Source organism: Ostrea edulis, chromosome 9 (assembly GCF_947568905.1).
Source record: "Ostrea edulis chromosome 9, xbOstEdul1.1, whole genome shotgun sequence".
Lineage (NCBI taxonomy): Eukaryota > Metazoa > Mollusca > Bivalvia > Ostreida > Ostreidae > Ostrea > Ostrea edulis.
Genome location: NC_079172.1, coordinates 67089654 through 67104845, shown reverse-complemented (window position 1 = coordinate 67104845; position 15192 = coordinate 67089654). Strand labels below are relative to the sequence as shown.

At 36.3% G+C, this 15192-nt stretch overlaps 1 protein-coding gene across 2 annotated transcripts; it reads left to right on the top strand.

The window, feature by feature from the left end:
• The first annotated feature begins 1575 nt into the window (after positions 1 to 1575).
• Positions 1576 to 9313, top strand: LOC125659971 (matrix metalloproteinase-16-like). Of its 2 annotated transcripts, XM_048891808.2 has the most exons (10): positions 1576 to 2026; positions 2808 to 2931; positions 4314 to 4522; positions 4687 to 4888; positions 5014 to 5172; positions 5984 to 6157; positions 6415 to 6551; positions 6906 to 7044; positions 7478 to 7650; positions 8205 to 9313. In XM_048891808.2, the coding sequence occupies exons 1-10, from the start codon at positions 1886 to 1888 to the stop codon at positions 8466 to 8468; spliced, it is 1722 nt and encodes a 573-aa protein (XP_048747765.2). In that variant the 5' UTR covers positions 1576 to 1885; the 3' UTR covers positions 8469 to 9313. The 2 variants fall into 2 exon arrangements, with proteins under 2 accessions (XP_048747765.2, XP_048747767.2); XM_048891810.2 differs by lacking the exon at positions 2808 to 2931 and having other exon boundaries at positions 1889 to 2026.
• Positions 9314 to 15192: the final 5879 nt, after the last annotated feature.

The window sequence follows — 15192 nt, the reverse complement described above, 5'->3', positions numbered from 1 at the left end:
GTATTATGGAATATGAATTGTGTAAATTGTTTTATTCACTTTTTAATACATTCATTTTGAAATATACATAATCTTCACTGCTAATGCAATGCCCCTATCAAATACAAGTTTTAATCATGGAACATTTTCTTTAAATACTAGCACACCAACGACTAGAGCTATCAAATGAAAATGATTTGACGGACGATTTGGAAGCAATTTAAATTCTTCAATTTGATATCCGGAATAGCCCTCTTTTACCGAAGTAAACACTAGTTAGCGTTTGACAGCCATTCTACACACAAATCAGCGCAGTGACCGAAAACTGAAATTGACAAAACATGTATAAAACCTAACCATTCGAATTCTTTTTGTATTTTCCATCCTTAAAAAAATTCTGCTTTTTAAATAAATGCTGGAATGGAATGTGACTTTCCCTCACTTTTACCCAGTTTTCTTGTCGTTGGCATACAACACGCGAAACCAATCACACACTCGACTCGTAGTTTTCCTGCTTCATTTAAAACAAACGTAATTATAATATATTTTTTTTACATTCGTAGAACAGTCAAATTTCTTGCATGTATTGCGTTCTTTTTAAAACATAAATATCAAAGTTAAATTCCAAAGAAAAAAATCGAAGTTGTAAAAGAAATATCTATTATTCTTCGTATCAGCATCATACAAAAAAAAGATTAAGATCTCGCGAGACTTAGAATGAAATCCTTTGTACAAGTTTCATATTCTCTCGGGAAACTATAGAGATTTACCGATAGTGTTTTCTTATGATTTCCATCCTTTAAAATATCGTACCCTTTGTCACTCTGATTCAGAATTCGATAATTTCGGTGCATTGCCTCATTAAAGTGCGCTTTGAAAATAACAACAAACTTTATTTCGAGGAGCAGCTCTCCACCATAGAGGCAGTAGCGGTACTACAGTTACGTCATATTTACTCCTCCTTAACTGACCCGCGTCTGACGCCTAGTGCCACAGAAAAATCTGTACTAGTCCTTACCCACTGAACTCAATACACAACTTAAGAGAGAGACAGAAAAAGAGAGAGAGAAAAGGGAGAGAAAGAAAAAAACAGAGAGAGAGAGAAACAGATAGAGAAAGAAACAGAGAGAGAGAGAGAAAATAGAGAAAGTTCATTAATTTTTCAAAAATAACCATTTTGGATTAGCACATGACATTTGTCAAATGAACATTATTCAAATGTAAGAGTTAATGACAAATTAACTGTCAGCTGATGTTAACTAACCTTTATATACTGGGTATTATTAACTATTTTATTATTGAAACATGATCGGAAAATATTGCATTTTCGTAAGCATGGTTACATTAAATATAAAAGGCAATCTCGAACTCATATTCGAATGTCCTTCTTTATTATATTGGTCTAGACGAACGCGCTAACATGCTCATTGGCCAGTACTTAATTTGCATTTACGTTTGATTGAATTGATAACCAATCAATGCACTCAAGTCCAGGTCAGATAATTAACTGTGTTTACCTCGCACGTTCATTCACAAAAATATTACGCATACTTCGTCGTTCAGGTCCATTTGTTGAGCTGTGGTATAAATAAACCGGGGGATGATTAAGCGGACCAGTAGTTATCCTGCAGTACTATCGTCCTATGACAGAAAACCCCGCACTCTATTATTTAACTTCACGCGATGTACATAGAAGACTGACTCAGCTGTACCTCAGGGCTATCGTCCAAAAGAAGAAAAATCACCGGATATCTATCACAGATTTCAATAGTTATTTCGCTAATCGGTAAAGAAGAGTATACTACCGCCTGAAAAGAACAGAAGCAGTCCTCTTTAAAAAGAGTATCTTTTTGTGACAGCTCAAATTACCAGTCTCAGTCATAGTGGGTGACATAGTAACACTGCAATGGCTGGCGATTGTGAAGCATGCAGACGACGCTTTTCGGTTCCGAAAAGGCTGATATTTGTTGGAATTATCTTTTATAATATATTTTTTGGACTGACAGGGGCCGCCAAAAACGACATCCAGCAGAAGGTGGACAGCGCGGTAAGTAAATTGCTAAATTCGACTTGTCGTGAATACCTATATCAGTCCAAACTGCCTGTCAACCAGCAACCTACATTTATATTGTGTGCATTTATTACCCTGGTGTTTTGAGAAATTTATAATGAATAGATGTTGTTTTCCAATAAGAAAAAAAAAAGAGAAATAAAACGGGAAATTATCTCATTGATTCGGAAAATAGTGGTAAATTATTACTATAATAAAATGTTATGTTAAAATATCACCCACCCAGACACGGGTCTGCAATCGATAGATAACTACCAAGTGCAGTTAGAGTTTATTTAAACAGACGGTGCTTTAAAAAATTGATATACCACCAAAAGAGTGTGCAGAATATTATATCCCTGAAGAGCAGTCGAAAATTAACCAGTGATGACTTGCAAGGTTAATGCAGTATTTCCGTTACCCTGGAAACACATAAACGTCCACTGAAGGCCAACTTTTGGCTCCGGCGCCAGAATGAGTAATTACTCCGCACCATCGTTTGCACATTACAGCAATTTTTTCTTTGTTATTGATCCCTGAGAGAACCCAAACTGTATGAATTTTTCATTGTTGAAGACAGATAGAAGAATAGGATAGATATTTTCTGGTATTTGATTGAACATAATGGGAGACAGCTGAACAAAAATCTATTTAAAAAGATAACAATATGAAACGAAACCGCTTTAAGAATTATGAGAAGGACTAAGAGGTTGGTTTAAACTCCTAAAGTTTTACAATCAGCATTTAATTAAGGTCCTCCGTAATGTTGTCTTTGTAGAGCTATTTGATGAAGTACGGCTACTTTCCCCCTGATGACGAGCGGTCTGGGTCGCTCCGATCTCCCGAGTCTATCAAACAAGCCGTCCAACAATTTCAGAGATTCGCGGGGCTTCCTGACACAGGTAAGAACATTCCCCCCACCCCACACAGGTTAGAACATTCCCCACCCCCTCACAGATAAGAACATTCCCACTCTCGTCCCGTAGGGATCCGGGTTAGAAACTTAAAATAGATCCTCATTACCCCCTTGCTTATCGTAAAACGCGACTAAATGGGGCGGACCTTCGGTTGAGACCAAAAAAAACCGAGGTCCCGTGTCACAACAGGTGCGTGACGCGATAAAGAAAACCTGCTCAAAGGCTGTAAGCGCCAAACTTAGACCTATATCACCGGCAATGGTGATGCTCTATATAGTGAAAAATTCGTTAATTAGTATACGACCAACCCCACTCGAACTCCCAACACCTTTCTTGTCAAAGTGGTGCACCCTTATCTGTCCCGTCAAAGTGGTGCACCCTTATCTGTACCGTCAAAGTGGTGCACCCTTATCTGTACCGTCAAAGTGGTGCACCCTTCAAGTAAAAGTTCAATGTCTTCGTGAATACGGTTCGAGTGTTTACAAGTTCAAAATGTGACCTTCAGCGAATGACAACCTTGAAACATAGAGGCCGGTCTGATGCATGACAGAACTACCGCCCCGTGATACAAGATAAAGGTGAAATTAAAAGCTTCCCACGCAGCCGACATGTATCTGACTTTTTTTTAGAATGAACAATTTGGCGCGAACCTTCATCGTAACCTTTTGGGAAAAACTCAGTTCAATTACTGTCAGTGCTGGTGGTGAAATTCTGGCATCTTTCTCTGGTATAGAACCACGTGTTCGTGTAATTGACATCGGTCAGGTTTTTTAGAGACGCGCTTACAATATCTATCTATTTTTATGAGCTCTTAATTTACCAACATCAGTGAATCACCTTCCAATGTAAAAAAAAAAAAAAAAAAAAAAAAAAAAAAAAAAAAAAAATGGCCAAAACAAAAACAAAACCACCGAGGCCTTCAAACTACGTCACTTTCTAATTTTCACATAAACGAACTCCCCTCAAACAGCTGTCCCTGAAACTCGCACATTCTTGCACCTAGTAACTATGACACATTGCATAAGGGTTTGATATAGCTCATGCCCTGTTTACAACTGGAATAATACGAGACAAAATTTAATCATATTGCAAAGTTAAACTTATTCAAGACGAATCATTTAGCAATCATGTAATCTCAGAGTTCATATTTGTGTGGTGGCACTTCATCTGAATAAAGACTTAGATCAAGTATTTACACCAATGATTGTAAAAATAAAATCAATTTCAATAATTAGCTGTTATTATCCAAAAGAAGTATCGAATCGGGGAGTTTTCCTAATTTCTAGAGTTTTTATTTTGTTGGATATCTTTTGTTGATTTTGGATTCTGGAATCTAAAATTCATATTTTCACATTATATTTCAAAAGGAATCCTGGACACGGCGACAGTTGAAATGATGAAGAAGCCTCGTTGTGGAGTCAAAGACAATGTCGGAAACGCCAACAAAGCGCGCAAGCGCCGCTATGCTTTACACGGAAGCAAATGGTCAGAAAAAGACCTCACATACCGAATTTCTAAATACAGTGACCAAATGACGAAAGAGGAGGTGGAAAGAGAACTCCAACGAGCATTTGACGTAAGCTATCACGGGGCTGTGTAATTATCATGGTGTAGTATTTAGATAATAGTAATTATTATCAATAATTCCTTTGTTATGTCGCTGCATTTAACCAAAATCATATCTACCTCAGTATAAGCAGGAAATGAAGCACGTGATAACCTGAATTTCTGGAATTTCAGGAATGGGCCAATGTGACGCCTCTGACCTTCACCCTTGTAACAGGAAAAGCGGATATGGATATCAGATTTGAGAGAAGATATCATGGAGATAATAACCCGTTTGATGGAAAGGGTCAAACTTTAGCGCACGCGTATTTCCCTCGATATGGGGGTGACGCCCACTTTGATGACGATGAGAGATGGACGCTGAATATTCCTAGAGGTAATATGATATTCAGTAAATCGCCTATCTTATGTAAGTTCATTGTAAACTGTGAAAAATTATATTCATCTCCTTGTTGATAAAATCGTCACCTGCGGTTACTCTGAATACATTCTTCGTTGTAGGTGTGAACTTCTTTCAAGTAGCAGTTCATGAAATAGGTCATTCTCTGGGCCTCGCCCATTCGGATGATTACAAGGCGTTGATGGCCCCGTTTTACAAAGGCTACACGCAGCAATTCCGCCTGGACAGAGACGACATCGAGGCTATACAGACCCTGTATGGTGAGTATACATGCAATTCCTTTCTTAGAATCAAAGGACTCATATAAAGTATTTATGTAATTAACTGGTAAATACCTACAAATATATACTAAAAGTAGCCCACTTGAAAGAAATTCTAGTGTATAATGTTCTACTAAAATTGTGAAATAGAACTGTAAATTCTCTGTTTTATCATTTGTATTATCATTTTGTAATATTGTGCTTCATGTGGCTGTGTGCTAGTTAACTTGTTTAATGAACAAGTGAAGATAAATCTCATAAATACTTTAAAGCATACTAAATTAAGAGAAAGACAAACACGGGTCCCTGGACAAGCCAGAGTAGGAATCAAATACATGTACATACACAAGATAGGTTTGTATTTGATGCCCCGGTATGGCCAAGGTCAAGGTCATGAGGTCAAAACTTTTGGTACGAAAAGAAAGGTCTTGTCAAAAAAGAATACGCATGTAGAATATGAAAGCCATATCACCATCCATTCAAAAGTAATGGCCAAGGTTAATTCTTTTGTGGACAGACAGACCAAAAGCTATGTGCCCTCGAATCTCCGATTATGGGGACATAAAAAAAAGAAATGACTGTTTAGATTTATCCAAATGAAGTACACGGAATGGAACTTCCGGTTATTGTAACAGCAGCAGATGCCGTGTTGAAGGCGAGAGTACAGGGCGTTATCACACAGCTATCTCCTTTCCTTCTCGCCATTTGTCACGCTATTTTACTTAATGGCTTCCCTGGCACACGCAGGATAACAATACAATTCTTGACATGCAGCTCAGTAGATAATTTGTACTGTGTATATCTCTTTCAGGAACACCTGCATCAAGACGAAAGCCAAAATCCAAACCAAGACCCAGACCGACCCAGAAGACGGTCCTGCCAAGGCCGACCAAGGCGACAGTGGCTAGTATTCCGGAAATCTGCAGGGACCCCTCTATCGACGCCATAACAAAAACCCAAGACGGCAGTACCTATGTATTTAAAGGTAGAGACCAGGAGGTCGTCATTGAATTATATAATATGTACACCACGAAAATCATATACACTGAATTGATAGCAGTTATATGCAGTCATGGTAAAAACCGATCTTTTAAAACATTTTCTAAGACAAAACCTTGAAATAAAATTTGCATATCTTAGATTGACTTCATACCCTTGAAAATATATAACCTAGTTTGGTTCATATGAATATCGTATTGTGTTGTATACAGAGAAAACATATCTAATGTCAGCTGTTTTTAGGGAGGCACCACTACCGACTTAACGGGAAGGGGATAGACAAGGGCTACCCACGACTCATTTCCTGGGACTGGAAGGGAGTCCAGGGTCCGGTGGATGCAGTCCTCACCTGGGAAAACGGATTTACTTTTATATTTAAGGCATGTATATCTTGCAGAGCTTTAACGATATTTGCTAGGAATAAACTTTATTTTAAATGATAAAAAACTAATTTTATTAATAAGTCAGATTAATACCGTTTACCGTATTGAATGTGATTTACTCCTATGATTTCTCAGTTAAGTAAAAATTAAAGAGTGAGGAAAAATTATGTAGCGTTATATAGGAAGGGGTAATATATTTCAACTTTTTAACATCATAGAATTTTTTTTTTTTTTGGTAACAAGTATCATTGAATGGCAGAATTTCCTCTACAACAATTGTGTGTATAATACATGTTGATTTTTGACACTGTGAAGGTCGTTTGTTGAGGGTTTGTTTTTATCAATTGACAGGGTACGAAATACTGGAAGTTTTTAAATAGAAGGCGAATATATGGACCGAATGAAATAAAAGACGGGTTTAAGGGAGTTCCGAACAACATAGAGGCCGCCATGGTGTGGGGAGGCAACGGCAAAACCTACTTCTACAAAGGTATACACTTTTGATTGATTGATTGATTGATGTCCCTTCAAGATTTCTCTCTGCTATTCAAAACCGTCAAGCAAACGAATACGTAATGTAGTTGTCCCCAAAACAAACGTGACCATCTTATGAGAATATTTCAGATTTGTTTCAATATAAAAATCCTGTTTTTCTGTTAAATGGATTCCTCCAATTTGATAGTGTAAAATTCCATGCATTCTACAATCAAATCAACTCTCAAGGCCTTTTGACTTGGATAACTAAAATAGAAAGTAAATAAAAGTTATCACGCATGGTTTTAAACACTTGGTGTGGTTTTATGGTTTGATCTGGGTTATATTACGTTTATCTGTTCACTAATTATCACTGTAATCATCTAACACCGAGTTTATCGAACGTGAGTGTAAAAACTATCTCACTAATTTTAATTTTCCGTGTAAAGGAGGCCAATACTGGAGATATTCAGGTCGCAGTGTTGATTTCGGTTACCCCAGACCCACAACACACTGGAGAGGACTTCCGGGGAAAATCACGGCAGCCTTCAAATGGACCAATGGAAGAACGTACTTCTTTAGTGGGAGAAAATATTACCGCTTCAACGACCAGCTGTTTATGGTATGTTGTCATAGATGTAGGGTGTGGGGGTTATTTTGAGATCTATAATATTGTCACGACTGACCGGTGACCGAGGGGCGTGCGTCATGGGTCCAATAACATGGTCATGCATCATTAGTTTGTGGTTTCTCGTTATGCTGATGCCTGTCTGCAGAATGGACAGTCTATGATATAAATATACATAATACACTAGTCGTGTTTATCACTTCGTTGAAGGTGGTTCCAATAAAAGCGACATTCTGTTTTACACAAACAAAGTAAAAACTGTGTTCTGGAAATCATCTCTCTCCTCTGCCTGAAAACCACAGCTACACACCATTGTAGTTAAATGTGATAACCAACATATGATACCAAAATACACGTGAAACCATATTTAAAATTTACTCTTGTCTAATCTAAAATTCACTCTATCGAATCTTAAAATCTACTATTATGTAATCTACAATCTACACTTATCTAATCTAAATTCTACTATTATCTAATCTACTCTAATCTAATCTAAAATCTACTCTTATCTAATCTAAAATCTACTTTTATCTAATCTGTCGTTGTAGACTGACACCTCCTATCCCAGAGAAATATCAACATGGTGGCTGGGATGCCCGGATCAAGGAACTAACGCCGACATCAAAGACCCTTACGTCAAGATCGAAACCAATCGCCCGGATGAACAGTGGATCATTATTGACGACGAAAACGTCAGTCCTCCCCAACCACAGGCTAACCACTCTTATCGTCTGTTTAACCCCTTATCGTCTGCTTATTCTGTCATTTTGTGTTTAGCATTTTTCCATATAAGTCGATGGCGATTTCCTTGATTATGATGACGAGGATAAGGGGAAAAAAGGTTTCGGCGAGGAGAAACGTACGACGCGAAACAGCAAGTTCTGAAGACAGACAGACGGGCGAATTGTTGATCAATTCCGCCATTTGTATGTTAAAGGTCGTTAACGATTGAGAAAGTCGGGATTGTGTACATTCCTACTGAACTTTTCCGCGGGAAAAAGTCCATCAATATGACGCCCTAATCCGTCCTTGTCACGTGAGAATAAAGAGAGCTGTGATACTAGAGTTGTGCTACATACATTTTACGAAATTCATCTTTGTTTACATGTATAGTTAATTCCACATCGACCACAAGTACACAAAGGTCATGTAAACGATATAAACGTTAAAGATAATCCAAGAATCATTCCAAACAGAATAGAGTTTAATATAAATCATTATGGGGGGAATAATAACTTATCTACCAGTGTTATAAATACATTGTGATTAGCGTGCATTATTTCAAGCCTGTGTGTGTGATGTTAAGATGTCGGAATGAATGATTTGTGTGAACGTGTGATTATCTGCTGCAAGATGAAAGTCGTCTGTCTGATATTTGACAAACGAGGTCTGCCTGTCATTTAATGTATTCCTGATAAATATGTCAATCCGCATTTTCGTTATTCTAGTCGCCCTGTTAACACTGAAATGTGTATACATTGTATTTCCATTGTGCAAAATGTGTTGTTAATAATACAGTCACTACAATGAAGTTTACTGTTCATTTAACAAACATTTCACAGATATTTAAACATATTTATCCTCATGTTTATGATTAACATGCGTTATCATAGAAATGTTTTATACTTTTTTACTATTAAAATTTTACAATATCAAATCTTCCATTCTTGTGATGATTTTCAAAGAGAGGTTATTCGTACCACGACAGTTCTTGTTTATCACGTGAAAGAGTTGTCTTACCATGGCAGCGTTAAGTCGTTGATGATTCCTCGAGTATATTTTAGCTATTGAACTAATATGTTTTCAACAATAATATAGGGTTATTGAACTTATATTGGTGAATATTGCATTGGCACGAGTTGGCTGTGAAAATGCACGAGCTTGCGAGTGCCAATATTCACCTATATAAGTTCAATAACCCTTTTATTAGAGGGCGAATGCCTCTCACGGCCCGAAGGGCCGTGAGAGCGGATCTCTCCCTATAGGTAACACGTATATACATGTTTAAAAGGAAAATAATGAAAAATTAAACCATACCTATGGAACTTGAAAAGTTTGGTACCAATGGCGTCGATTCGAATATTAGCGCGTGGACATGTATTCCTCCATTTTGAATCTCGTCTACCCTAGTTCACGTCGTTCTGAGATGTTACATAAAATCCATAAAAGCATGTAGATATATATCTAAATCTTATTTTCTTAATCATATATAATCACTCCACGATTAACGCCATGTTTTTTGTTGTTTGTGGTTCAAACGCTATGTTTATAAATTTGCTAAATAACGACGCTGAATATGATGTCACAATGTACTGATTGTACACCGATTGCGTTATATTTCCCGCGTTCAATATATAGGCGGATCAAATGTCCAAAATTAGGATACAGCTCTGTCCTCCTGCTAACTTCGGGTTATTTTTGTCCTGTTTTAGATATAGATACTAATGCCAACACTTTTTTGCTTCGCCCTCAAACACGATCACGCCGTAAAACATATTATATAGATAAAGTATTTAGTTGTTAAATTATATCCCTTTTCACTCAAACTACTCCAAAATAGACGAAAATTCATCAATATTGGCATTTAAGGTGAAGGTGTGCAAAAACAGCATGCATTTCTTAACTGTTCAATATTTAATCCGTCATTAATGCATGAAGCAAACTGATTTTGTAAATGGGGACATCATAATTTATGTACAGTAAAACATTTTGCTTAAGTAAATATCAAATACCGGTTCTGTCAGATTCGGAGGACCGTCGTCTGCCATTTTGGCTTGTTTACGTCGTTACGGTAACGTCAATATTGAACGCTCATACTCGGAATGTTTCGGGCGCATACAATTTACGCAATACAAAGTTAGCGTTCAATAAATTCTCAGGATATTGAACGCTAACATTCTCTGGAGTTTGCGCAGATTTTATAATAGACTATTTATTAGCTATATAATAATAATGGATATTAATGCTGAGTTCTTGACAAATATTTTTTTTAAAATTTCAATATCTTTGTCGTCTAGCTAAGTTGTCTTCTATGTGGGGCATCATCTATCGTATTTCCGTAGGAACGTCGGCCACATGTCGTCCAAGGTCAATGACGTCAAATAGATAGGGCATATCTACGTGATTAATTTTATCCTGCAATTCCCCCTTTATTGACCTAATAAATATAACCCATAAAATAAAGTTATATTTGTTCGGTGTCACGATATATCCTTACAAGTGCGTTCAGGACCGTGATTCGTAAGAATTTTCTTAGATTTTATATATTTTGAGGTATGAAATGTATAACGAAAGGGTAATTGACAATTTTGAATGATATAGATCAACATAATTATTTATTGTTAAATAATGAAGAAAGTGAACTTGAGATCAAATTCACATGACTGGTACAGGATTAGAAACTGGTATTTTTTGCACATAAGGCTTTTTAAAGAATTATCTGCCTTTGGTTAAAATAAGAAAAAAAACAATTTTCTAAAAATATGTCGGTAAATGATTACATTTACTTCATATTTTCATAAAGAGAAATTGTATGTAACTTTTTACCAAGAAATTTGTATGAGAATACAATTTCTTATAAAAAATATTTTGTTAAAACATGCTCTTCCCATGTAGACTTCAATGTAAAATTCTATGTGAAATAGTGAAATTCTAGATGAAATCAAGCAGTAATCAAATTAAATTCTGAAAATTACTATGGTGAATTATTTTTTATCAGAACCCTTCAAAATGATACCATGATTACAAAAATCCCACCATCCATTTACTAGACATAAAGAATGAAGTATGATCGTTATGCATTGAATACCTTAAGTATTAAAACAATTTTTAGCTTTAAAAAATAAGAATCAATTTATAAGGAAGCAAAGCACAGTTCTTAGCTAAGTATAGTCCTTAGAATTCAAAAAGATACACCCAATGTTCAAATATCACTTATACCCGAAGACGTTACAAATATCACTTATACCCGAGAACGGTACACATATCACATACCCGAGAATGGTACAAATATCACTTATACCCGAGAACGGTACACATATCACATACCCGAGAACGGTACAAATATCACTTATACCCGAGAACGGTACACATATCACATACCCGAGAACGGTACAAATATCACTTATACCCGAGAACGGTACACATATCACATACCCGAGAACGGTACAAATATCACTTATACCTGAAGACTTACAAATATCACTTATACCTGAGGACGTTACAAATATCACTTATACCTGAGGACGTTACAAATATCACTTATACCTGAGAACGTTACAAATATCACTTATACCTGAAGACTTACAAATATCACTTATACCTGAGGACGTTACAAATATCACTTATACCTGAGAACGTTACAAATATCACTTATACCTGAAGACTTACAAATATCACTTATACCTGAAAACGATTAATAGAATCCTTCATTAGTACGAGTGTGAGATAGGGAAATTCCACCGAGGGGACAAGATTCGCAGTCTTGGACGATGCTTTGCCGAGTCCTAGACAGCGAATTTTGTTCCAGAGGTGGAATTTCCCTATCCCGCACGAGTAAATAATGAAGGATTATTTTTCTCACATTTTAACTACAGTTTAGTGCATAAAATTAGGAGCTTTCAGAAAATTTTAGATTATCAAAATCCTCATTTGAACTTCGATGCAAAAACTAATTAGATAGGCAGAAAGAGCATACCCGAAAATGGTTTACACTAAAAGTGTAAACTAAAAAACCCAAGGTTGTCCACCAGAAAGCTATACTACATTAAAATTTAAAGATAACAATGCAAAATATTTTTACTTCACTGTGTAACGTAAATCTTCACCGTGTAACGTAAATCATAGAAAATATATGACGTCACAATCAAATGACGTCGCAGCAGTGTGAGACATATAGAATATCACACTCTAATGTTGATCTCGGACCTGGGATTGGCCCCGAGAGTTGATCTCGGCCCATAGAATATCACACTCTAATGTTGATCTCGGACCTGGGATTGGCCCCGAGAGTTGATCTCGGCCCGAGCCCGTAGGGCGAGGGCCGAGATCACTCGAGGGGCAATCCCAGGTCCGAGATCAACATTAGAGTGTGATATTGTTTATATCATATACCTAAAACACAACAAGTTGATAAACATTTTTTTTTTAAATTGGGGGGGGGGGGGGTATTGACCCTAACATATATACATGGTATACTATACAACGATATTTGACTATTTTATTCCTTCGGTGAGTTTACTTTAATGGTTATGTTTCCAGTACTATTGGCATTGTGAAACATGCTAAAGTCTGGGTTTTGTAGCTTTATTCCACTGTTGGTCACAATAATTGGATGATTAATCATGGACATCCCCTCATGTAGTCTAGAATCTGGACGTTTCAATTAACTGAACTGCTTGGCTGAGAAACTCGTCATATCTATCGCTGTGCTGTTCATGTACATGTATATACTATTAAGCAGCTCCTAGGGGTCTACTAATGAATACTAAAATTGGAAATAAGTGAATTATTTTTATTTCTTTTTTCGGATTTACCAAACTCGCCCGTTTTCATATAATTTGTAAGAGTTGTAGAACTTTGTTTACGTGGCGTCATCGTATGAACGGGAATGTTTACAGATCTGATGCTGCTATTTATTTGCTTAGGGAATGTTACCTTATACTGAAGTAAGTTTTTTTTTTTACCGTTTCCCATCTGTTTAGCATCTATAAGTCGTTGAAAAACGTCGGAAGATATTGGTTCTGCTTTTCTCGTTTTATTGCCAAGTCCTCGGGATTTTAGATTTCAGAAATCGTTTTAATTTTCTACATCAAAATTACCGTAAATTAACATTTTGATCTCCATTAGGACCGGGAATTTCTAATAATGCTTTAGTATCACCCTCCATAATCCTCCTACTGTTTTCTGTCGCCTAGAACGTTGATTGTTTTAAAATGAAGTTAAACGTGTTATTGTTCTAAATAAATAATTGTTACTTGGGTTACCCCCCTTTGCTTAGATACTCGCTACAATTTAGCGCTGTTTTTGAAAACGTTTTTATTTAATTTTTCTGCTTAAATTAAATTTTGTCGTGGAAGAAAGTATTATATTTGAAAAAAAATTGTCTCTAACATCATTTTTTCATGTAGTTATGTTAGATTTCAAAAGATTAAAGAAGAAATAGCCATTTGAAATTTGAGGGCGAGACAGCCCCTTGACAACGGGCCGAGACAGAGATATCTCGGCCCTTAGGGCGAGACAGCCCTACCTACTTGCAGCTGTCTCACCCTAGCCAAGATAGGTGTATCAGGGCTGATACACTACTAGGTATATGATATAAGTCGATCTCACACTGGTGATAATGTGAGAAATAAATATCACTTATACCTGAGAACGTTACAAATATCACCTATACCTGAAGACTTATAGGTTATAGACTTTGTATGGGAAAATATGACGACCGAGTTTTTGGCGCGTAGACGGACCGAGCTTGCGAGGTCCGTTCGCGACAAAAAACGAGGTCGTCATATTTCCCATACAAAGTCTATAACCTTTTTATTATATACTTTCAATTTCATTTAGAAACTAACAATAATATTATTTTTAACAATAACTATCGGTTTAACTGAGTAAAAAATGAAAAACACGAAAATTTTGAAAATTAACGGCGTAGAAATTTGATTGTGACGTAATGTTTGCGGGCCGGAATGTTTCCGGGCATATATCGTGTGATATATGCCCGCAAACTTTTAAAGAAAAAAGAAGAGATGAAATTGAAAGTATATAATAAGTTACAAATATCACCTATACCTGAGAACGTTACAAACCTTTCTTGATATATGACTCTCCAATTCATCGATAAAGATACGTCTACACGCATTGGCTTCAGAAATAGATAACAGTTTTGAACTTACCAATTCCAAATTCTGCATAGATTAATCTTTCAACTTGAAATATATAATTTTCAAAAACTTTTTGCCTTTGCATTGAAGGATGCTATTTTTACTGTATCTTGTCATGTGCTAACTAAAACATACACATTTTATGCGTATTCAGCATTTATTCGGTGCATTGTATGTATACTAGTCTGAAGTGCTTTACCGACAGAAAATATGACTGCAGCTTAAACATCGTCTTAATAACAAGAGGATACATCTATAAAAAAAAAAAAAAAAAAAAAAAAATAAAAAAAAACAGTTTAGCAAGTCTAAGCTCGAAGCGTTGTTTTATTACATATATACCATTCTGTTGAAATGCTCATTGAAACGACTTCTTTATTTTACCTAATTAAAAAACTTTTAAATTTCATTTTTGAAAATACACGAGGTTATGAGCTGTGACGTTTCACGCCGGCGTACTTTTCATGAAGCGTGTTAGCGCCAGAGGTATCCCCGGGGTGAAGCGCTGGAGTCCCTACCCTCGAGTATTACTTTTTGGATTTATATTCCATATTTATATCAGCCATTAGAATAGACGTTCTGTATTTATCAAGTTTTATACACGCATTGTGTACAGCCGCAACACATTCATGAGGAAATGGCTATTATCACAATTTGT

Excerpts from the sequence above, each read along its gene's own strand:
- LOC125659971 (XM_048891808.2), top strand. The coding sequence starts at position 1,886 with ATGGCTGGCGATTGTGAAGCATGCAGACGACGCTTTTCGGTTCCGAAA. Across the intron at positions 4,523-4,686 it reads AACTCCAACGAGCATTTGAC|GAATGGGCCAATGTGACGCC; the intron begins GTAAGCTATCAC and ends CTGGAATTTCAG. Across the intron at positions 6,552-6,905 it reads GATTTACTTTTATATTTAAG|GGTACGAAATACTGGAAGTT; the intron begins GCATGTATATCT and ends ATCAATTGACAG.